We start from the raw sequence: 26392 nt of genomic DNA on the forward strand, positions 1-26392 counted from the left end.
TACATGTTGGTGTTATTATTACATTATTTTCACTTTTACTGCAAATTAATATCGGGTCCAAATATCGGGTATCGGCCTCCTTTACTACTAAAAATCGATATCGGTCTATCTCTACTGTGTAGAAGTATATGAATTAACTTCGAAATTAAGTACATTACTGAATGAAAGGAGAATAAAAGTTGAATTATTATATCAGAATATATACACTCTTAGAAATAAAAGTGCTTAGTAGAACCATAAAAGGTTCTTCGGCTTGTCCTCATAGGAGAACCCTTTTTGGTTCCAGGTAGAACCTTTCAAAGGGTTCCACCAAGAAGCCTTTAAAAACCCTTTATTCAGGAAAGGGGTTTTAAAGGGTTCTCTGGATCAAAATGATTCTTACTGGAACCATTGGTGTTACCAAGAACACTTGAAAAACCCTTTCTTCGGGAAAGGGTTTTTCAGAAGCAAATGGTTCCAGGTAGAACCTTGGAAGAAGGACCCTTTTGGAACCCTTATTTCTAAGAGTGTACACCTACAGCATACAGTATCTATTTGTAAAGCCTCTCCATGATCCAGCAACCCTCTTCCATTTTAAACAGCACCAACTTTGAATTTATCAATTGGCCCAGAAGGGAAGCAGTGTGTGGCCAAGCTCTGGCTTGATTCAACAACCAATGGAGCATGGCAGTGTAAGGAGGCTAAGAGACAGGGGAGAAAAAAAACAAAAAAACATAAATCAATAGCTTAAGCAGAGAACTGTGCATTGACAAAGAGAGAAACACAGATGCAGGCAGAATGCGAGAAACAGCAGGTCAGCTGGAGGAGATAAAAATCCAAAGAGATTCACAGCAAGCAAGACGCATCCGAGGAGAGCGATATCGGCGCATAATGGTTTTTTGCACAGTGGAGTGAGGATACACGCCAAGCTAAATAGTGCTCAGAGTAAAATATACCCAACACGCTGCAGGTTGATTTAGTTTTAAACAAACTGCTGATGAACTGGAGCTTCCCATTCAAGCTGTTTTTTTCTGTCTCCATGACAAGGGGTTGGGTTTTGGCAGCGAGGGCCTGTGTGACAGATGGGACCATCCGTCTGTCTGTCTGTGCTGGAGTAGTGCGTTTAGAGTGGTCTTGTCTTGCTGTACATTGATTAATTCCCACTTCACATGGTGGAGGCTCTGCATGTACTGTAGAATCCCTGCTGACCAGCAACAACAACAAAAAAATGGTCTTGGAGAATGAGTCTTCCCTGCAGTTTGTCTCACCAGGACAACTATTCAGTTTCTTTGCCTCACAGCCACATGTGCGACGTGAAAGGCATCGACAGTTTTTCCCTCTTTGACTTACACGGCACATATTCAAACCAACAGGAATCCTCTCATTGTGTTTGCAGCGAGTCAATCTTTGCTCAAATGGCAGCAGTTAAAGCTCAGTGGAACAAGGATGGTGGAACTGTTTATGGGCCATGAGGGAAGGACTCAAAGTAAATTAGTTTGATGACACCTTGCAGTGTTGTGAGGGAGCCCTCCCTATTTCTGGTCTTTTGAATTGGAAGAAGGGACCTGAGTTGTAAGCCCTCTGTGGGAGACGCTGCTAATTAAAAGTGCAATTCAATCAGTTTTGCATAAAGTACTTGAAAGCGATACTTGAGCAGAAGTATCTTACCAGAAAAAGACTTTGGTAGAAGTTAAAGTCACCTTTTAGAATATTACTCGAGTAAAAGTCTTAAAGTACCTGACATTTACTGTACTTAAATATCAAAAGTAATTTTCTGATATAATGTACTTAATAGTACTGGGCATATTAATGGCAGTTAACGGTGCTAATAGCGGCAACGTTAGCGCATGACGACTGACATGACTCCCGATTGTTAAAATGAGTCTCTAAAGTAACGCTTAACTTTAAAAACAGAGGCACACATACGCAGTATACAGGTACGCTGGTTATTTGTAGCGCTGCTTTTTTTGTTTAATAAACACAACGCTCCAGTTCGACTGTAGGCGCGCTAACGGCGCTAAATGAGCTAACACAGCTAACTGATAAACAGTGCCTGGACTCTGTGTTACTTTAGAGACTAATTTTAACAATTGGGATTCACGTATACATGACGTCACACGTGTCAGTCGTCATGGAAACGCGCCATGCGTTAACGCCGTGCTCATTAGAAGTAGAAGTCAAAGTATTGGTTGGCTGCTCAGCTAACAGCTGAATAACAACTGATAGCTGAAACCTGGCATCTGGAGCATACAACAGAAACCTGGACACCAGGGCCCGGTATCGGAAACCGTAAACAACGAGGCGCTGGTGTGTTTTAAGTCCACTTGGAGCTGAAATCTGCGGCTAACAGCAGAGCGGCTAACAGCCGTTGACGCTAAAAACAACTAGCGACAACAAACAGGCATAATGTCACCAACTCAACTTTTATTTTGTAGTAACGAAGATAAAACGTATCAGAGTAAATGTTGTCAGAAGTATAAACAACGAAGTACAGATGTGTGAAAATTCTACTTAAGTACAGTAACAAAGTATTTGTACTACAACACTGAATTCTATATACACCTGCAAAGAGCTGCCAAGTTCGCTCGTGAATTTTTTTTTTTTTTTTTTTAGTTGTTGAGAAAACATTAAATGTGCACGTTCATACATGTACAGTATTGTGCAAAAGTCATTAGATTTTATTAATATCATTATTTCTCAATCACTTTATTGGAACACATCAGTAAAAAGCTATATCTTCATAAAGGGTTAGGGCTCGGTGTGGCTGAATGATTATTATCGTTTGTATTACGAAATTGTGATCAGAGATTTTGATTCCACGGTCTATGCCAGTGAATACTTTGATGGTATCTCATGTGTTAGTGCTTCATCTTATTCTAAATCTATGACTCAGCAATACTGAACTGAGGCTTGACGAAAATAATATTGCAACTCACAGTCGCCCAATTAAAATGTTTTCATCCACAAACCCTTCAGCCCAGGGGCTGGGCAATATCATTCAATAACTAGGTTAATTCAAGTTAACGCATGACACGTTTCCATGATGACTGACAGGAAAAAGACGCGTACGACATCATTTATACGTGCCGCAACACCAGAGTCCAGGCACCATTTACCAGTTAGCTCCGTTAGCTCGTTTAGCGCCGTTAGCACGCCTACAGTTGAACTGGAGTGGTCTGTTTATTAAACGAAAAGAGCAGCGCTACAAATAACCAGCGTACCTGTGTACTGCGTATGTGTGCCTCCGTTTTTAAAGTTTAGCGTTACTTTAGAGACTTTTTTTCACAATCGGGAGTCCCACAGGCCGGGTCTGGCCAATATTTCCACTATCCTCAGGCCGGGTCGGGCGGTATTTTTTCTCCCTCGTCATGTTCGCGTGGTATGCTATAGCACGTCGTAATGTATGAAGGTGTAACAACCTGCGGTCGTGAACGCATCATTTAAAAACCAGGAAGCGTATCGTCATTAGCAACATATGCGTTCATGGAAGCGGATCTCAGCGGCTGTGTTATTGTTGTAAATTAGACTGTGGCAGCAGGTACAACAAGCTCCCGCTGTGGGGTGGACGTATGTGTACATATACGGCTCACGTATTAAAAAAAAAAACGTATTTCGGGTTTAAATCAGGTTCGTAATTAACGTTAATGTGGCCGGGCCGGGCTCGAACCCAACGTGCATGGGCTTGATTTTTTGGGTCCGATCTAAGCTCTACTTCCTCTGTTCCCGAATTACCCTGACAACGTCCTGTCAACATGCAGAGGTGTTCTGTCTTTTGATACTATGTGTGAGCAGTGACTCAGCCTTCTTTCACAAACAGCCTCGTGGCAAGGTCGGCATGCACCTGACCTAGAGGAAGCTGCAGATTACTGAAGAACTGCAGGTTTGTGTTTGTTATGATGGGGGCAGCGCAGTGTGCTGTCACGGAGCAATCGGCAGCGCTGTGACAGCGGTTGGGCACGGGTCGTGCTTTCTGCAGCTCCAGGGAGAAGCAGGTGGAATCACAACTGTCACAACAAAAAGAGGGGATTCATAATTAATGGACAGACTAGCAGTTTTTCCTTCCTTGCTCTCTATATCTATCAACCTGTCGACCATCTCCCCCTGTTCCATAATGCACCATGAATGCTGACTACTTTGCTGAAGCCTACAAATCCGTGGACTTGAGTCACTATCAAGGTGTTGCAGTGGGAGTGGGATATCACTTTTATCAGTTTGCTAGAATCTTTCCGTCCAAACACACAATCAAACAAATAGATTGCTCTCCGTCTATTTTGGCTCAAACATGAGTTATGGCGTATGCACACGCAAAAATGTGAGACTCAAAGAGGAGATGAGGGAACCAAGACTTGCTCAGGAAATAAATAAATCAATATATAAACAAATACAAATTAATGTGAGAAACAATCCGGTGCCAGCAGCACAGGCTGGGACTTCTTAAGTGACTCAGCCATGAAAACGTTTCTGTTTCCCTCTGGCTCTTAATGAAAAGCTGCAACGCCCTGGAGACAAAACAACTCTTGCATACCTGACTTCACGCGCGTTCCCTACCTCTGCCAGGGTCCCGCAAAACAAACGATTAGTGTATATTCCAATGAGCAGCAGCAGCAGCAGCAGCAGCAGCAGCAGCAGCAGCAGCAGCAGCAGCAGCAGCAGCAGCAGCAGCAGCAGCAGCAGCAGCAGCAGCAGCAGCAGCAGCAGCAGCAGCAGCAGCAGCAGCAGCAGCAGCATAACTCGCATAATATACTTTAAAAGAAGGCTCTTGTGGCGCCTCCAGGGCACAAGAACACACTTTGCCCCATGCTGTGTCATGACTACAAAACAACATTACAGCCGTGGACTATAAAGCCTTTAAATAAGACTTATACGCCCATAATGTCAAGTGAAGAGCCACAGTAAAGTGCTGCAGGTGAGTTGTTTGTGGCTACGAGGCACAATGAGCAGGTCTACGCTAAAAAAAGCCCTGTATTATCAGTTCTATTTCAACTAATGGTGCAGCACAGCCTCATCTTTTAGAGATAAAATACAAAGGGTTCACAAGGAGAATTTCTTTTTGGCTGTTGTGGAGTTTTAGAAAAAACGATGCAACTGACATCCCTTGTGACATTGAAAATTCCATAGAATAGAATAGAATAGAATAGAATAGAATAGAATAGGAATAGGAATATAACTTTATTGTCCAGAATAGAACTTTATTGTCCATCAAGGCCATTTGCCTTTGGCTAACCAACATAAGATCATAAAATGAGACATGCAAAATGTAATAAAAGCAACAAAAAATCAGACGGGGGATAGTCATAAAAACAAGAGATAAAAATATGAGACGATTGAGAAAGAAAAACAAACCAATACCACTGATAGACAGGGTTAAACTACTCTTTACTGCTGCTGTGGATTATAAGCTTAGTCGTCACTTTGTGAAGGCTTAAAATGGCTGTAGATGGAGTGTGAGCTTTCTCTGCCAGGATACTTTTTGTGATAATTTCACCGATCACAGTCTACTCCTTGACACACTGCCGTTTGAGGGGAAAAATACTCAAAATGGTGGCGCTTCTCTCAAACGAAGCTCGAAAGAACCCATAAGGCCGCACATCCTCCATTGTTCCTTTTTCGTTTGTGTGATGCGAGTATGACGTCTCCCTTTTTTTGCACTCTCTGTCGCAGCGTTTGCCATCTGGACCACACACGACGCACGTCAGATCAGGGTTTACTGTTCCAAAACCACACCGTGGCGAGCTGAATTGCGCCGTGCTGGTTGGCTTGGAAATGAGGCTTATATATGAATAAAAACATGCTTTGAACATCGAGAGTGAGACTCTGGCGTGTTTGTGATGTGCTGCCGACTGTGGGACATCCTTAAAAGGAGACTTCCCATGTTCCACTGCCAGACATAAAAAAGAAAAAGAAAAGTTGCTCGTCTAGTTGTCTCAGCAACACATGCCAGCAAAACCGCTGCATTACCTTAACCCACGGCTGCCACTGCTGCTGCTATCTATCATTTTTACCAGAGAAAATCAAGTTCCCGAGCAGAACTCTAACCAAATGGGCCTCCTGTGTATCCAAGGGATTGTGGTGAGCTTGATACTACCTCTCCAAATGAGGGAAACATGTGGAGTTTTTATTCATATTTTTGGACTGGGCAGCTTTAGATTAACAGGCAACAATAAAACAGCGACAGCGAAAAAGTTTCACCTTGGAAAGTTTCAGCAAAAGCTGAATATCATAAGTTGTGCGACAGCTTACGTATGTAGCAGCGCTGCCATAATTTTACACATATTAACCTTAACATGACAAGAAACCATGATTATTTAAAGTGGACCTAGAGTGGTCCTATTTCACAGTTATGGAGGTCTACTTACATACATTAACTTCTTTTTATGGTCAAAAACCTCCTAGTTGCTGTAAATGAGACAATAGAAATCTCTCCTCTCTGAAGCTCTCATCAGCCACACAGTTTCAGACTGAAATCTCACCACCAGAAGACAGACTGTGTTGTGATTGGTCAGCTAAAGACAGCTTTGGCTAATACCTGGAAGTGACGTAATCAGCACACCAGCTCTCAGAAGCACAGCTCCCCCTTCTGGAACGGTGGATGCACTGCTACTCATTATCAAAACAATGTTTTAACAATGTTTAAAAATAGCTTCTTCACGACTCCCCGCCGCAGTCCCTTTTATGACTTTGACCCGGAGTCAGAAGACACTGTCGCTCGTGAAACACCTCCACAACGGACGTTATTCTTCTTCTGCGGTTCAATGTATGTAACCGGATGTGCCCGGACGGAGGCAGCGGAGGATCCGCTGTTGCCGTTTGCGTAACCGGACCGGGTTTTTTCAGAGATCTCGCTGAGCTCGAGATTACAATAAAACACAGCGTTCTCAGCAGTGGCTAAACTGTTTGTTTTGAACCTTCAAGGCTTCATAAACGAGGTAATGGCGCAGATACACACCAAAAAAAAACAGCGTTAATTGGAACTTCCGGTCTAGGCCCGCTTCAATGCTTCCTTCTTTAGAAACGACCTTTAAAGAATCCATTTTGTTCCTTGGTCTGAGATGCTGAGGCCATTTGTCAGCTCAATCAATGCTTTCCAATTAAAAAAAAACACTAAGGACTCCGTCATTTGCTGCAGCAGGATGAGTAGTCAGGACAGGGCAGGACATTAGCCATTAACCTCATTAATAGTTACTCTGAATGCAGGAGGAAGTGGAAATCAAAGGCTTTTAACATCACCGCTGTCCTGTTTTATAGCAGTTGCAGCTAACTAAGAGCAGAAACTGTTAAATAAACTATTGAATGATATTCCTTGAGCCATTAATAACATTAAGTTCAGGTAATGACAAACTCAGTGTTCATAGCAGCAGGAAAATCCTTTAATTCAGTTTAATTCTTATAAACATTTCCATGAATGAAAACTGATGGTTTCAGTAATAAACTGCAGTGTGGTGTGAAGAGAAAAATCCTCTTTAATTTCCTTCATGTTGCCTTGTGCTTATATGTGTCAACGCATTTACACCCTTGTGTGAAGGAGAGTGGATTTATTTTCATGTCGCACAGAAAAGGACTAAAAGGATGATGTATGTGTGCGAGACATGCGGAAGAGGGCAACGCCGCTGTCTGTTAAAAGTCCAATCGCAAACACATTTCCGACGCCATCCTTCTCCCTTCACACACACAAGTAAATGCAATACACACAATCATATTTAAATTAGGGCCAGAAGACATGTAAGAGAGAGGATGTGCAGCCTGGAAGGGGGTTGATTTACATGCCGTGTCAATTCCCTGTTGCTGGCCCACATGCATAATTCATCCGTTTTATTGACTGCAGGGTGAATTCTATTAGGTGATGGAATGATACTCCCAAGAACAAAAGATGACTGTCCTTTTCATGAGCGTCATCAGGACCACTATGTGTCAGAAACTCAAAGACCGGTTCGCCTGTGCTTCACACCTGGGGATAACTGTCAGTGTTTTCAACATGTTGACTGAGCCACTTTAAGTGTTGCTATTCTGTTATGATGCTGCAGAGTTTAATCAGAATAAATGCTGAGCCCGTGTCCTTGGCAATAGATAAATCAATTTGAGGCAAGGATGAAGACACTGGTGAATGCATTAAAGGCATGTTAGAGTCCAATAACGCACTGTGGAATAGATACAGCAATATTCTTCATTCATGGAACTGTGTGGAGATACAGCAGCCAAACAATTCCACACAAAAAGTAACAAACGCACTGAAGTATAAAGAAGAGTATTAGGGTCATATGTAAAAAAAAAATCCAAATTCTGAGATTAAAGTTCAAATTCTGAGATTCAAGTTCAAATTCTGAGATTAAAGTTCAAATTCTGAGATTAAAGTCCGAATTTTGAGATTGAAGTCCAAATTCTAAGATTGAAGCCAAATTCTGAGATTGAAGTCCAAATTCTGAGATTAAAGTCTGAATTCTGAGATTTTCCCAGATTAAAGTAAGAATTCTGAGACTGAAGACTTAATTCTGAGATTTAAATCCAAATTCTGAGATTAAAGTTCAAATTCTGAGATTAAAGTGAGAATTCTGAGATTTAAGTGAGAATTCTGAGATTAAAGTTCAAATTCTGAGATTAAAGTCCGAATTTTGAGATTGAAGTCCAAATTCTAAGATTGAAGCCAAATTCTGAAATTGAAGTCCAAATTCTGAGATTAAAGTCTGAATTCTGAGATTTTCCCAGATTAAAGTCCGAATTCTGAGATTTAAGTCCGAATTCTAAAATTGAAGTCCAAATTCTGAGATTAAAGTCAGAATTCTGAGATTAAAGTCTGAATTCTGAGATTAAAGTCAGAATTCTGAGATTGAAGTATGAATTCTGAGATTAAAGTCCCAAATTAAATTCTGAGATTGAAGTCAGAATTCTGAGATTGAAGTCCGAATTCTGAGATTAAAGTCCCAAATTAAATTCTGAGATTTAAGTCTGAATTCTGAGATTGAAGTCTGAATTCTGAGATTAAAGTCACAAATAAAGTCTGACTTCTGAGATTTAAGTCTGACTTCTGAGATTTAAGTCTGAATTCTGAAATATAAATCTGAATTATGGGATTAAAGTCCGAATTCTGAAAATTAAAGTCAGAATTCTGAGATTAAAGTCCAAATTCATGGTGATTTTTTCTTTCTTTCTATTTTCACGTGGCCCTAATACTCAATTAAAAACAATTATTAATATCTCATTTTACCTTGTGTGAAGTGCAATAAGAAATGATGGAAAATTAAGCGTATTTCCATCTACTGCTGTGGATATTAGGAGTTACTCTGAAAAGGTGCAGAGTCTCCGGCCAAAAAGAAAGTTCAACATTTAGAAAGTAGAAGTAAATAAAGCACCGGCAGGCAAAAATGTGAAAAACAATTTAGAAAACCTAATAGAAGTTTGGCATTTATGCAAGTTCCATTGATTTGGTGACGGTCAACGGTCTCTTCATCACTCCAGACATCTGATTTTTTGTCTTTTTCATTTGGCATTTCTGTTTGCTGCAGTTTTATCGATGGCTGAACTTCTCCACTTTGGCCAAGTGTAAAAGCTTTTTGAGGATCATTATTCCAACCAGGACAACCTGGGGTGCCCTGAAAAGCCAGTCTTTTTATACCGTATATTGTATTTTTACGACCCATGTGATCGTTATCGTCAACCCACAATGGGCAAACAGGATTTTTGCAGACTTCTGAACATTAGATGAATAAAAGTAAAAAAGGAGGTACTGCATTCAAAAGTCTACCTGTTATAACTGGTCAACTCTCAGATGTGATAGTGACCGTCTAAAAACATAAAAATGTTGTGTGGTATGATAGTCATCTTCGAAGAGAGGAGAAGAAATTAACTTCTTAACTACAGATTTAAACAACCATGGTCTTCTAAATTACTATTTAAGTCTTTGTACCCATCTGTCATCACTGACATTAAAGGGTTTTATTGCAGCCTTTACTGTAAATCCTGGCCATATGGACAGGTGATGCAAAAAGAGACATGGAAGTCTGTCATATAAGACTCTCCAAAGACTTAAGACAGTAAATTGTTATATGCTTCTGTACATTTTCAAAAAAAGACGTTTGAAGACAAGAATTAAGGTCAATACATCATCTCTACACCTGCAGGTGTGCACGTGAGACCACGATATATCTACATGGTGTCAGTACCAAGTGTAGACAAACACGTCAACTTGATGTTTGTATGAAAGCTTGTTTTCTATCCTTATTGATCTAATGTTTAAGAAGTTTCACACATTTCAACCAAATAGAGAAAACAAAAGTAGGCTTTTTCCTGATGAGGTCATGAGGTTAAGTTTCAGAATCTATAGCAGGGGTGTCAAACTGATTTTCACTGAGGGCCACATCAGCATAATGGTTACCCTCAAAGGACCAGATGTAACTGTCATACAGAATAAATGGAACTAAATGTAACCAAATATAATGTAAAATAAAGGTAACTACTGTGTAACATATTGATAAATAACTTTCTGTATTTATTACTTATTCAATTTCATTCGTCGCATGATGCATATACAATGATACACTGCGATCCAGTGGTAGGATGCCGTCACTTTGTGGGTAACACAATCGCCATGCATTGTAGGAAATGTAGTTTATGGTCAACGCACGCCTTAACCCATTAAGGCCTGAAATGTCTCTAAAACCTGATCTTCAATGCCGACTAAATGACAGATTTCTCAGCCTCTGCAGCAGATATAGGAACACAACTCAAAAAGTATTTGAGAGCTCACACCTGTGGCTTTCCTGTGAAATTGAGTTTATTTAGATACAAAAATGTAAAATTAAAGTGAATAACTATTTTCTATTAAAAAACAGTAAAAAATAAAGTAATATCAACTTGTGTCAGTGCCTTGATTTAGTCCTGATGGAGTGTGAAGAACAAGAACAGCATGTAATGACTGTAACAGTCTGCTGTGACGGTGATGATGCTTACAGCGCTGTGGCATCTGCAGGTAAATCCACTGTCACCCCTGGTGCGCGGTTGTAAACACTCCGTCGATTACGGTGGTATTTATCGTCATTATCCCCGACCTCGTCGTCTTCAAACATAATTATTTCTTAACCATAAATCCCGGTCGATTTGTTCAGCGCGTACGAAGTTATCGGCGATGACGTCATCGAAGACGAAACTCCTCAAAATCACTGCCTTCAGAAATCTCTCCGCTGTCAGAGTCCTCCATGTTTGCTTGAAGTAATTTCAAAACAAAGTCGCGAGGAACCCTTATACCCCCGAAAATTGACATATCCGCTTTAACGGCGTCTATGGTAGAATAAAACGTGCAGCCGCTCTCCCGGCGTCAATGGTAGAAGTGCGGCAATGCTTTTCACGCCGTCAATGGGTTAAAGCAGCAAAGACCTATTTTAACACCGATTATTAAGACCGATTAATCACTGGCGGGCCACATAAAATTACGTGGCGGGCCACATCCGGCCCCCGGGCCTTGAGTTTGACACGTGTGATCTGAACTGAAGGCAACAGAAACCAGAGAATAGACATTTAAGAGAGGAATTAGACCATACCGAGAAATTGGTATGGTCTATTGTTGCCACACATAACTTCATGTACGGTTACAACTAACGATTATTTTTAATATCCATTAATCCGTCAAAGCTGAGATTGGTGTGGAGGATGAAGCGGTAGAAGATGAGTGAGAGTGAATATTAATCGAGTACTTGTTTGGTCCATAAAATGTCAGAAAATGTAGACCGGTGTTTACCAAACCTGGAAATGATGACCCTAAATTATATTTCTTTGTCAAATGGAACAAAGAAAACAGAAAACATTCACATTTAAGAAGCTGAAAAACCAAAACGCTCGCTTTAATGATCCAAAATAACACCAATTAATGCATTATCAAAGTCGTTTAAAGCTACGATTGAGTTAGTAACCGGTTCATTGAATAAGCCCGTTGCAGCCCTAGCGTCATGCTGTGCTCATTTTGACCCACCCTCATCCTCCATATCTGTCATCTATGATGAATCGGGCTTATTCGGTTATCGTGAACACAGGTTAGAACCATGTGGAGGCATCAGAAACAGAAGCATAAAGTGATCCTTCCAAAGCTATTTGGCGAGTGACCGTGCCTTCAGTTTCCAACTTTGACGAACGTTCATACATTTTCATCTCATGCCTGCAGCTTTGGCGTCGCCACTTTGAAGGGCCTGTTTGTGCTGTGCAACAAAGACCAATTAGATACTCTCTTCACATTCCTTTCCCTTTCTTCCTTACACTGTGTAACACGCCGATTCTTAATTGACAGCAGCTATGCAACGCTTATGTAAATGCCTGAGAGGGACAAGGGGACTCTCAAGGAGAAAAGAGAAAGTTCCACTGCTTTTCTTTTTCTTTGTAACCGTCAATGTCACAGTGAAATCAAAAAGAACAGTTTAATAATGTATTCACCGCACACTCGTCTGCTCTGAAGGCAAGAACATGGCGGTCCACTTTACATCACAGCACTCTCCACGGTTGTTTAAAGGCTGCTCGCTAATTACCAGCGTTGAAACTCTGAGGTTGGAGGCGAGTACGCACACTGGATAGTGTTTTGTAATTAATACGAGGTAGATTCATTTGTACCTTCTTACTCATCAGAGGTCAGAGGTTTATTATGTACAATTACACAGTTGTAGAAGACACTTCAAATGTTGTACTACTACTACGGCTGTGTTAAAGAGTCTAAACATGTTCAAGCTCATACCAAATTGGTGCCTTGGACTTACGAATGAGTTGACCTAGCATTTAATTTCACTAATGCTGGAAATCCCATTCTGGGATACAGATGAACGAGCCCCATTTCAGCTCATTTCTGGAGGCCCCACACGCTGCAGAGTTATTATTCTGCAGGACACCGGTACACAGGGGTTAGGTAAACACAGTGCTGCCTTAATTGGTGAGAATCAAACTCCCCATGTCCAATGCAATTCTCTCCAAGGGATTTGAGCTGCTGTGCCTGAGCTAATGAGAGCCAGAGGAGTGAGAGCACAGGCACTGTGACACTCTCTCTTGGCTCTTAATTTGTGAACTTAGCTGGCAAACCTTGCAGCCTTGTCTCCCAAATGAAGTGGCTCTATTGGCACATCCACATCTCCCCCCCAGCGAGCTCTTGGTAGTAGTGGCAGAATAGCATTAACACCTTGGCGAGCAGGGGCTAAGAGGTGAGCTTTGGAGGCCAGAGGCAGCGGGAACAGGGATGCCAACATTACAGCGCGTGTTCTTTTTGAGAAGCGAAGAATGCGTCACAGCCAGGAACAGTGAAACGTAGCAGTGAGCAACTACGGAGGAACTGTTGGCAACTTCACATGGTGAAAATGATTTAGGGTCGCTTTAAAAAAGGTTATAGCACATAAGAGCATTCAGATGCTTTAACGATATATGATTAATCCAACTTTGAGGTCCCATAAATTGTGTTTCCACAGAGTGGAACGGTTTGGTTCGCTATTTTTGCGTTTCCATTAGGAATAGCAACAAAATGACCACTAAAAGGGAACGTGAGTTGGGATTAGACTGTCGTGAAACAAGTTAGTTTTACCCTGCTGATGTGTTGTTGCAATAGTAACCATAACTGCTCCATTTTTCAGTACCCTTCCCTTGGGGTACCAGAATAATGATACAGTACAGTACGGCTGGAGCTTGACCTACGGCCGATCGGGCGACAGGAAAGTCTCACTCCTTTGCAACTGGTGTTTCTTTAACGTCTGCAGTCTATTCTCATACAAAGCTTAAAGTCTTATTGAGACAAAGCCACAAACCGAGCAGAAAAAGAACAAGCTGCCCCAGAGTCAGGGAACTACGGAATGGAATGACATCCTTTCTGGTTAGCATACCGTTCATTGTTTGTGTTGTAACATGGCAGCCAAGAAGACTGCCTCCGTAAAGCAAGACCCTTTACTAAAGTACATATATAAGGCTTATTGCAAGGGTACAATAACCAAAGTATTTCTATTTTCAAGTAACTATACACTTTGAAACTAGTGCAGGGCACATTAGCGGCGTCAACGCTAACGCATGACGCGCTTCCATGACGACCAGAAAAAGACATGCGTGACGTCATGTTTACGTGACGTTAAAATGAGTCTGTTAAGTAACTCACTTTTTCGTGCCACGGCACCGGAGTCCAGGCACCGTTTACCAGTTAGCTACGTTAGCTCCTTTAGCGCACCTACAGTCGAACTGGAGCGGCCTGTTTATTAAATGAAAAGAGCAGCGCTACACTCTTAGAATTAAAACTGCTAAGTAGAACCATATAAGGTTCTTTGGCTTGTCCTCATAGGAGAACCATTTTTGGCTCCAGGTAGAACCTTTTTTATAGAGGTTCCACCTGGAACCCTTTTGAAACCCTTTATTCAGGAAAGGGGTTTTAAAGGGTTCTCTGTACCAAAATGGTTCTTACTGGAACCATTAGTGTTACCAAGAACCCTTGAAAAACCCTTTCTTCGGGAAAGGGTTTTTCAGACGCAAATGGTTCCAGGTAAAACCTCAGCCCTTGTAGAAGGACCCTTTTGGAACCCTTAAGAGTGTACAAATAACAAGCGTACCTGTGTACTGCGTATGAGTGCCTCCGTTTTTAAAGTCTAGCAGTACTTTAGAGGCTAATTTTAACAATCAGGAGTCACATAAAAAAGGATCCTTGAATCATTGAATCCTAAACATGACGCCACGCACGTCTTTTTCCGGTCGTCATGAAAACGCGCCATGCGTTAACGTTGACGCCTTTAACCTGCCCACTGTCCAGCACTATTTAAAACAAATAAAAATGCTACGTATATTACATTTCTGCCAATAAACTCTCCAACACACTACAGTCTGGAGTTGGCGTTCAAGCTCATACCTTTCTTGCAGCAGCTTGTCTCCTAGCATCCAACGGACTTGTGGCGCAGGGAATCCGGTGGCCACGCAGGGCAGCAGGACGCTGGTGCCCACCACCTTGGTCACAGACACAGGCTGCACCAGGAACTCCAGCTTCCTGTCTTCTCCAGTTTCTAAGATGGGAGCAAAGGGAAAAACAGTCAGGGTTAATCTTGAATTGAAGGATGTGGCGACTAAATGACGAGCAGACCAGCTAACCTCCAGGTGTCATCTGTCATAAAAACTTCAAAGAAGACTTCCGATGTCCTCTAAGACTGAAATGTCAGCTCATCAGGAGTTCAAAGTCACCTCACATAATTCTAGCAGCAACTTAATATCTAAGCAATATTCTGCAATTCTACAAGGAATGTACGACCTGAGCACATATGCTGTGCTTTAGCAAAGAAAATGCAAAGCATCATCGTTTTTTTACGCTCCAGCGAGTGTAGCTTAGGTCATTAGTCTAGAAATCAGGTTTTTTTAATGAAAAACAGACACGTGAGCTTGTTCTCATTCCTAAAACATCAAACAAGGTCAAAATACATACATTTTAAGCTTATTTGCGATGACTTCAAAAAAATCCAAGGAACTATCAATGCATTTCTAATTATAGGACATCTGTTAGTGTTCAAACTAAACTTTCCTTCCATTTTCTCACACAGGTTTATGAGTTTTCCATCTGTGTCCACGGAGCTATTTGTCACTCAACACATATTTGGAGAAGACAGAGTGACCAACACCTTTACTGGGGTCTTACCGGCCTGATTGATGACCCCTTATATCTTCTATATTGACCGAACCATATGTATTATTTTCAGCCAACTGCACAAGACACTACGTGATACGAAGTACACTTCAATAAAAGATGTGAAAATGTTTGACTAACAGGTAACAACTGAGCACGAGCAGGATAAATGTTTTAATTATTATGTTAAAATCCAAACGACGGAAATTATTCCACTAAATAGATTCAGTTTCTGACATAAATTAGGAATAACAAATCCAGCAATAACAACTCACTGGTGTAAATCTTTGATGAACAATATTTCACTTGTCTTACATAACGTTTTCCCTCAAATTACCTGGCACTATTTGGAGTTGGGCCTCATCGCTCGACTTGGACGACCCCACATTTTCCACCAGACAGCGGTAGAGGCCAGCGTCGGCCTCCGAGGCGTTGCTGATCACCAAGGCTCCGCTCGGCAGCTGAGTCAACCTGGTGCTGAGCTCCAGCGACTGTCGATCCTTCTCCCACCGAGTAAAAGGCACAAGATCCGAGTTGACCTCGCAGGCCATTACTTGACTGTCCCCTGGACGCACTGTGCTCGGTGCAGGCTGGCTGACGAACCTGGGCGTCCCTGAAAGACGGAGACAAAGAGGAGGTGTCAGATTTCGCACAGAGACTTTATTACACGTTTAAAAAGATGCTGATCTGCACAGCTTTATCAAATCAAACCTTCCTCGGGGAAAAACTGTGTTAAATAACACAAAATAAATGTTTGTGAATACTTTTGCTGAGCAGCAGCGCCCTCTGTAGGCACAAGCAGCAATGACGTCTGTTGGGCTTTAAGTCTGAACTGTTATAAAAATAAATATATATACAAATAAACACATATATATGTATATATATATATATATAAAAATACATACACCTAAACACATATTTACATGTATATGTATATATATACATAAACACATATATACGTGTATATGTATATATATATACATACATATACACATTCATATATACATACATACATACATATACATATATGAACATATATACATACATGTATATACATATACATACATGTATATACATATATGAGTTTGACACATGGGCATTATACTGTATATATATATACACGTGTGTGTGTATGTGTATACACATACACATATGTATATATAAGGATGTGTATATAATTTGAATTGTTGTTGTTTTTTAATGTAGCACTGATTACTCAGTGGTCATACTGCTTCACTCCAGCTCTATGGCGGCTCAAAAAGAGGTATTCAATGTGAGAATGAAAGAGACAACATTCACCCCGTCACAGGTCAGGGTGTCGTCAAAATGATTTAAAAGCAAAGACCTTCGTTAACTTCAACTTTTCTTCCACTGCATTTCAAGTGAAGTTCATTAATAAATATAAACTGTTCATGGTGGTTTAGTTGAAAACATCCTCACTTTCATTTGAGTGCCAAAACATGTGCACATCACGTCATCCTAAGGGATAGATAGATCCTATAAAATTACTTAGAATTGAGGTACATTTATTTGAATGACACGTGGAAGTATATTGTATTTCTACAGGAAAACAGACAAATTCTAAAACATAAATGCAAATCGGATTCAACATCTTAAAAAAAAACTTTACTCAGAGCAGACAGCAGACTCTCAGGAGTGGAAGAAGCAAAACAAACAAGCAGGAGATACACAGCACTTATTAAAATAAAATGAAGTTTGAATTCACTTGTGCTTCTGCAACCACTTTAAAAAAAAAAAAAAATGCATTTCCTGCATTTGAAGCTGCTGATCTGAATCCAACAGTAGGCAGTAGAGTCTGAAACAATCGCACAGTATGGCTTCAATCAAAAAGGAATATATACAGAATGCAAACAGCAAATGGTATATGGTATTCCTGGATTTATATGAGGAAGAGGGTTGTTTTTTTTAAGAAAAGTACGACAGCAACTCCATCAAATGTCATGCTGTTATTAACATTGAGGCCTCTTGAGTGTCTGGGATAACTGTGGTCGTCTCCTTGGAAATGTGGGAGTGTGTGTGTGTGTGTGAACGGAGAGAAATATGTGTGACTAAGTTGAAAGAAAGAGGTTGGCTTTAGTGGCTGTGCCTTTATCTATTTATTACTGTGGGTTTGCCATCTGTAACTGTGCTCTTCTTCCATGGGAAGTGATGCTGAAGGCTTGTTGAGTGATTATTTGGCATCCCTGCCCCTCTCTTACCTGCAGACAGCTCTTCAAATCCCCTGCCAAGAACGGCTCCAGGGTAAAATCACACTCGGCTCAGGCTGACAGATTTTCTCGCTATATCTCAGTACAATGGTAAAGTTAATACGGGCTTGATATTAGGGTCCGGTTCACACTGCATGCATCACGGCTGCGTTTTCATTTTAACTAATGAGAGTGTTCAAACTGCACGGGTGAGATGTTCGCCTGCTTTGGAGCTCAGGCGTCACACCTATTTTAAAAATGCCATCTTTTACAGTTAGCGTGTATGAAAAACATAAATGTTATGTTGTTAAAACTAATTTTAGTAGCTGTATGTGGAAGAAATGAAGGCTACAACTACAGGAAAACTATATTAACCCTTAGAACACAGAGCATATCGTCTGCCTTATTCCATTACTATGTTTAAACATACACTATATAGATAATGTGCAATATAGTTTTTTTTTTTCAGCACAACCGATCAATCTGATGAAACAAAAATTAAATTTTCACCAACTATATAAACACACCCGAGCAAAAGGAACTCAAATTGTTTAAAATCGGATTGAATTTGTGAGATTTCACAAATTTCAAAATGGCTTGTTTTTATGAACAAAAACAAAAGAAAAACTGTTTATTTTGTGACATCAGCATAAGTATTGCTACTTTATATCACTACTAAAAAAATGTGATATAACTCAACAACACATAAGAGGACAAACAAAAAAAAACATTCTTTAAAGTCTGAATATGTGACCTGCAACCGCACACACTCCCACTCCCATATAAGGAGTTGTGTATTATTCCCACAATGTGCTGTGGCTGCACTTGTGGCACAGAGCTGTGCTCAATACCAGTTTTGTGATGACATTTAAGCAGATGAGGTTGAAAACTGCCACCCCCCCGGCTTAATGCTGGAGATAGACCTGCAACGTTGTGTTACGGCTTGAGTTGTGACATTTGGCCCTTGGAGGACACAGGAGGAAACCCGTGGACTTCATCTGCAGATGAAACACTGAAGCGTTGCAGAGGAGAGAAGAGGATTGTGAAAATCTCACTTCAGACTGATGCGGGAACTTCCCGACACAGGCGAGACTTCACATGTAGCCTGTTCAACGTAAATAACACGGCCCTTAGATACGGGTGTTGCACGCATCAGCTAAAGCCAACATAAGTCCATTAAGTGTGAGGCGTTGAAGGTGGCGAGTGTCAATGCTAACGCCATCGATTGCAATTAATCACAGTTCTCCGTTCAAATCGACCAGGCGGGAGCTTCATTTTCCACAGCCTTGCTCAGCGTCGTCTGCTGAACAGAAAGAAGTGCTGTACCGCCAGTCCTGACTCTTTTTAGCACAGGAGCCAAATAATTCTCGCCGAGCAATGAGGTCTCAGTGGTCGCGACAATGGAGAGTTTTATACAAACTGAGAGTATTTTCTTTCTTCCTTTCAAACAGAAAAATATGACCCGAGTGAAGTAATTGTGCCTTAAAATAACATTTTCCTAGAAAATAGAGCCCTCGTGCTACCAAAATTCCTCCTCTGTGAAGAATGGCTGGTTAAATTCACCAAACCTTACATCATCTGCTTATCTTTGCCAGCAGGGCTTAACCATATGAATGCTAATGAGTGAATGTGTCCATCAATGGATGGAGATTAGCTGGAGAGAATTGCACTACAGAGAGCGACAAACAGGCGCAACGGCTGTCTTTCAAACCTGGAACCACACATACACACACACAGGAACACACTTCAGATCACTCAGCTGGGTTCCTACTATTTTTTAATTAAAATCAGGTATAGAATAACAATGAGGAGCTTAGCAAAATATGCAGAAGGCTTTAAGGATCTCCCTCTAGATTCGGGCTGAATAAGCAGCCAACTGTCGAATGAGTGCCTTTCACCTTGGATCGGAAAAACAACTGTGTCAGTTAAAGTAATCAAGGGGATAAAAATGTACGTGGTTTATAATGTCTAGCTGCCCAGAAAAGCTATACCTCCATATTTGTCGATGGTTTGACAGCGTGCCGTGTTTGAACCGGTCACATGAAATATCTGATTTACCACAGTAAGAAAGTTTGGAAAGGAGGATCACGTCAGAAATTAAGTCACAGCTCATATTTTCCAAAACAGTGCAACAACTTTAAAAACAATTTATCCCAAAGGACGCAAGATCTAACTACAGTATGTTGGCAACATGAAGCATTATGGCCGATTCTCATATTATACCCTATTTCTCCAAGTGAACTAAGTCCCCTGGTGTCCTAATGAACATGTCTGTGACATGCTTTGGTCAAAATACCTTAAAGATGAAGCACCACAGCAGTTCAATCACTCTGTCAAAACAGCCCTGTTCAGAAAGCTCGCTTTTGAGTGTCTGTCTCTTTAAATGCAAATGAGACACAGGAAACTACATCAGCGTCACTGAGGCTCCAGCAGCTAACAGCAGTTAGCATTTGGAAAAGCCATCGTTTGCCGACTCTAGCCAGCACATTGACGTCACATATAAAATGTATCCACTGGACACGTAAATCCTCTGAGGCTGGAAGTTTGTGTAGAACTCTGTGCTGCACTGTGCAGACAAGAATTTGTGGACTTCCGCTCTTCCGGATACTACTGCCCTCGCCTGCACTCTCGCGTTTTTTAGGGACAAAGCGGAGCTCCGTGAGACAACAATTCCAGGAATGTCTCATTATATCGTAGAAATTAGCACGGAAGTCAACGTTGCGTGATTTATCTCGAAAAACATGACTGAGTCATCTTTTTCACTCATAGGGCCTCCAGAGTCCCAAATATAAGTATTAAAATGATTAAATTATTGATTTTGAACAATATGTCATCTTTAAGCTGTAATTCTGTACTTGCAGAATTGCATTCTGGAACTCAAAAAAAATAAATAAAAACTTTCCAACAATCCTAAAGTCAAACAAGATGATGACTTAAAAAAAAAAAAAAGTGTTGCACAATAATTTTAATTCGACTGTCAATGTGGCATGGCCGCACTTTAAATTTGAGTAAAGGTGGGAACAGATTAACATCATGGTGCCTGTGGTGGGAGAATGTATTAAGTGTGCATGTTGCAACAAACAAAATCTCTAATAACTCTTAATGAAGAGAATGAAATGTGGGGTCAAAACATCCAAAAGCAAATATGTGTTGTGTCTCAAAGTGTGTATGCACACTTCATAAACGTAACATCGATTTATACAGAACCTACGTTAAATTGATATTGAAGAAAACTATTTTGCACCGTATTGTTATTGAATTACGGCCCAGCCGTACTCTGACATAGTTTCCTTGTGGTAACTGAAGCGTCAAATGACTTTGGCTGTTTTCCAAATGTGCCTGAGCCCCCTCCCCCCTCCCTCCTAGAGAAACTGTCTAATTTACGATTTATCATGGCCTATTAATAATAATCAATGTTGAAATGTCAATCACAGAGCATGCAAGATCACATCAGGATCCTTTCCAGCACATAAACCAAAGAGTCTGACAGCAGAGGAATGAGAGAAAAGCCCTTCATGTGCTCTGAAATATTCATCTGAGCTCCTGGTAAATTGTGTGGATTGTGTCATGTTTGTTGTTTTTATGGTCTTTGGTTTGAACATGCACATTCTACTGTCACACACCCACTAACTTTTGATATGAGTCTCATATAGAATCAAAGAAGAGAGGATTTTCTCCAAATTTTTCTAATTATGAATAGCTCCCCCCATGAGGGCAGGAAGAATCACAAAAGCAAAAAAGCATTTTTCATACTGATAACACAATCACTGGAGCAGAATGGTAACAAAGCCACAAGTGAGACTTTCACTTCGTTCACACTATCATTTCCACTATTTCTCACGCTTCTCCTTATCTGAATTCAACAGATCCATGCCATTTCTCTTTGGGATTGGAAAACGTCATCATTCTGGGGGGAAATGTGAAAAATCAATCCCCGAAAAAAACGAAAGTACACAAGTCAGACGGAAGGAAAAAAAGAAGAAATAAATGAAAGCCCCTCGTGTCAGAACAAATCATAGATTACAGTGACTGTTACAAATTGATATTTACGACTCTGTGACCATTCAAAAGGGAAGTGGCGCCTTTTTTTCCCCCCGTCTTAAAAGCACAATAATGACACCCTACCTAGCTCAATCTCTCCTTTCAACATACAGTCGTCCTCCCTTATCAACAGATCCATTACACTTTTGCCACCCATGAACACAAAGGAGGAACAATCACAATCCTATTGTTGGTGCATTTATGATTTTCTCAATAACAAACTGAGCCAAATCAAGCCTGTTGAGCCAAAAGAGTGTGGGGATGGATCCAATCATAGTCGAAGAGAATATTAGAGTCCAATCAATGGCAGTGAAAAATCTGAACTGTGAATGTGGGAGTAATCAAGAAGTCCAAAAAAAGAAACAGACCATCATGTCTATGAGAGAAGTATGTGCTTCGGCAAGGTGTAAAAAGCATTTTCCCCGCAGCAAAATTCCCCAGTACAATATGTGCTTTGCTTTATTCACTTCAGTGTCTCTCTGTTGACGCTCCCTTTAAGACCGGCTGCAGCAAGTGATAATTAATTCCCTAATTGAAGGTTTCAGGCCTTCAGGGGAGAAAACATCTGAGAGCTCCCTCTGCTACACAGCAAAAACGGTGCTATTCAGTGCCACATACGTACAATTACATCCAGAGAAGAACCCACACCTTAATGATATCATATATGTACTTTCAAATGTATAATTTAAATAGCAATCCTCAAACACGAACGGGAAACTCTTGAGAGACGCACTTCACTGGTCGAAAGGTGCGTACCTGTCACAAGTGCAACTGGAGCTTTTAGTTCTTTTGACACGGCAACACAGGGCGCTCTTTCAGTTCATTTGTGTAAACAAGAGAGGGTAAAATAGCGATCAGTGAACGCAATTAACGCCTTAGAAAAGGACTGGTGGTTTATTCAAGGCATCGTTTACAAAACAAACATTATCAGCTTTACAGAGACATGCTGTTGAAGTGGATCCAGGGACATTTATTTGAAAGATTCAATAAAGATTAATTAAATCCTTACATAATATTTGAATACTTGGCATTTCCTGTATCCTCTGCACAAATCCTGTGAGAATATCACGCACACGTGAGACTTGACTGCAATCAAGTCCCACAGGACTGAATCTGTTTGTTTGTTCTGTGGTGAAGAACCAGAGATATTTCCATACAACACTTTTCAGATACTCTGGTTTAGTTTTGTTGGTTTATGTCCTCCACTGTCCCCGCAAAACAACACAACATCACAGGTCGCACGGCAGTTACAGCACCCTCTACTGGACAATTGGTAATCACTTCAAAGTGTCTGCTGCTCTAGGCTGCATATCACAGACTTGAACGCTGTAAGGTAATATAACCAACTTGACTGTACTGTGCTCATATTACATAACAAGTGCATTCATGTAATTACACTGGGGTCAATAGTGTCTAAATATTGATATTTTCATAGGACACTGGGTGGAGTAGTGGCTCTCACTGTTGCCTGCAAAATCACCCCAGTTCAGGGCCTTTCTATATGTATGAGCATCTAGTATGGTCAAGAGGGGGCCAGCCTAGAGAACAAAGAGTGGGGGAAAAAACTGTTGCATCGTATCACTTGTATAATTAATGTATTAACAAAAAACAGAGACATTTATGAAAATAATAATGGGGACGACTGGAATTAAAATTCGTGCTAGTTTCAGCCACAAGCTTATTTATATATGTAATTGAATGTTGTATGTGATACATTTAATAATGTGAAAATTATGACTGAATGTCTTATTATTACTGTTATAAAACCATTGCTAGCATACATATATTATATTATACAATGCAGTGGCCGTAGGAGGTATGTATTCTTATAGTTGGAGCTGAAGAAGATTTTAGCTACGCTAATGCTAATCGAAAATGAAAACATTTGCGTTGTGCCTAATGAGGTTGCACAGTGTTTGTATCATGTTAGCCCTACGCTAATGCTAATAGTGGCCTCGCTAGCTTACCTTTGGAAACAGGTTCGCCAAGTTAGCCGCAAAGTAGTAGCATGCTAATGCAAAATAAATCTGTGCTCCTGTATTGGTGAATGGACACCGACTTTTCAGTAAAACACCATGTTTTGAGGTGAACCGTGTGAAAATGTTTCACCCACCATGAGGACAGCCTCTTCACTCCCACCTCCACGCTCCAGACAGCGCAGCTGCTGCTGATGAGCCACTGCCTGCCTGGTGTAGCGTGATAAATCAGTGAAAATTAAAATTCCTCCAAAAAATTTGAAAATCAAGGATGCACACCATCGGGCCATGCTCAACCCATATCCAAAGTCTTATGGCGATCTGACTAACGGTGAGCGAGATATGCCTGTCACAGACAGACAGACACAACGCAACTTGCTTTAAAGGTGGATTCTATCACCTCGCTGGCAGCTATGCCTCAGCTACACACTGTGTTTAAAAGACGGTGAGGTCGTTATAGCATGATATTAAGTGGGGGGCCGCATGTAATCAATTGGGGCGCTGTATAATGGCCCGCGGGCCGCCAGTTTAACACCTGTGCTCCAGACTAAGCACAAGTGTGAATGTGAGAGTGAATGGTTATTAGTTGCCGTTTGTTGGCCCTGCTTTAGGGAACATGGTCCAGGGTGAACCCAGCATTTTGCCCTATGTCAGCTGGGATTAGCTCCAGCGATTAACTCTGTGACCCTGATGTGGCGGATAAAGCGAAAGACAGTGAATGATATTGCAGCATCATAGAGTGAAATTGGTATAGAAACTGAAACGGCTCTAAAAGAAATCAAGACCTTATTTATTTAGAATTAAATTGATTCAGGAAATCAGTACCGAGCCTGAACATACACCTTCAAAAGCATCTCACACCTTGTTATAATGGGATTTAAAAATGTAACAGGATCAGTCTAGCGTTCTTACACGGGATGTAAGAATGTCAGGAGTGATTTTTTTTTTATGCTAAATTACAAAAATGGAAATGTTCCTTAGAGGAATGTTATGGATCCAATTTTCAGGGTTAGAATAGATCAGAATGCCAGTGGTCCATTTCCCTCTGAATTTCTCACATCAGTGCTGTTAGGCATGAAATGGGTGAAAGAAAACTAAACTTTTCATTAGTAAAACACTGGTTATGTGTGTTTATTCATACATTAATAGACCGAGTGTGCATAAGCGCGGGCAGCACAATTGAGCTATTGTGTAATAAAAACAAAAAAAAAGCATAAAAGAATAGAGACATTTGTCTTTTTCTCTGCACCACTTTAACACTCAAAGGTATTTTCTCCAAACAACAAAAACACAACACTATTATCACTCTTAATAATGTTGCTTCAGGGTTTACGATAGGCAGACAAAAATAATGGTGCTGCTTTGGTGATACTCGGGAGAGTCTTTACATGCAACGTAAAATATCACAGCATGAATTCCTTATATGTGATGAGGGACTTTAACGACTATGGTATGTGGAAAAAAGTGGGGCGATTCAGCCACTTTACAAAGAGAAAACTTTATATTTCATTTAGTGCTGGGCACTAGGTTAACGCGTGTTAACGCATGACGCGTTTCCATGACGACAGACCGGAAAAAGAGGAGTGTGACGTCATGTTTGCGTCTCGCAACACCGGAGTCCAGGCACTGTTTACCAGTTAGCTACGTTAGCCGCATTAGCTCATTTAGCACCTGTTAGCGTGCACTACAAATAACCTGTGTACTGCGTATGTGTGCCTCTGTTTTTAAAGTTTAGCGTTACTTAAGAGACTCGTTTTAACAATCGGGAGTCACGTAAACATGACGTCACGCGCGTCTTTTTCCGGTCAGTCGTCACGGAAACGCGTCATGCGCTAAGCCCAATTCATACTCCTGCGTTAAGAGCTCTACGTAGGTTACGGAGACCCCTCTACGTCGCTTGAGAGCCCGTCGGAGAGCCTCTCTGTCGTCTCTGGCTGCACAAAATATTTTTTAAATGTCCGTCACTCCGTCAAGGGACAACGGCGACGGCAAGGGCTGCGATTGGTCCTCAGGACAGGCCGAGATAATGTTGCTCTGTGCCGGCCACAGTGCGCACCGAGTGTCCATAGAGGCGGAGCTGATCACCGCCGACAGCGTCGCTGCCAAACTATAAATACGTCATATCTTAAAACAGAAACCACATGTTTAGACTCTAAATGGCTAATTTCTCGCCTCAAATGATCTTAAAACTGCGTTCCGGGACACAAAAATATTTATTTCAGGTGAGAAGCGGCCACTGTTTCAATGTTTTTCAGCTGCAACAACAACAGTCTTTCCCCTCTCAGACACCAACAACCTTGCGTAGGGACCCCTACTGTTCGGGTGGGAAATTGCAGTGCGTATCCGGCACCAGATTACGCAGTTGTAAAAGTATAATGTGGCCTTAACGTTGACACCGTTAACTGCCGCTATTGCGTTAACGCAAATATCAAATGATGCTATAATGGATCAGTTTGGAAGAAAGTGAAACTTTTGAGTTTATCGCTGAGAGATAAACATAAGTTTGCTGATGATCGCCAGTCACAAAGTCACAGTAAAAAACAACAATAAGGGCGACAGTAAACCTTCATCACCGTGCTGTCAGGTGAGTG

The 26392-nt window shown here is 41.0% G+C and overlaps 1 protein-coding gene across 1 annotated transcript in view; it reads right to left on the reverse strand.

Moving 5' to 3' along the window:
• neo1a (neogenin 1a) overlaps positions 1-26392 on the reverse strand; it is a gene marked incomplete at its 3' end in the record, with an annotated part of 195544 nt that overhangs the window by 72904 nt on the left and 96248 nt on the right. The window contains exons 3-4 of the mRNA XM_083900502.1: positions 15915-16190; positions 14816-14966 (exon numbers count right to left, since the gene is read on the reverse strand). Of these exons, the coding sequence (XP_083756628.1) occupies positions 14816-14966; positions 15915-16190 (427 nt within the window). The remainder of the gene's footprint in view (positions 1-14815; positions 14967-15914; positions 16191-26392) is intronic.

This window comes from Microchirus variegatus, assembly GCF_963457635.1.
Source record: "Microchirus variegatus genome assembly, chromosome: 14".
NCBI lineage: Eukaryota > Metazoa > Chordata > Actinopteri > Pleuronectiformes > Soleidae > Microchirus > Microchirus variegatus.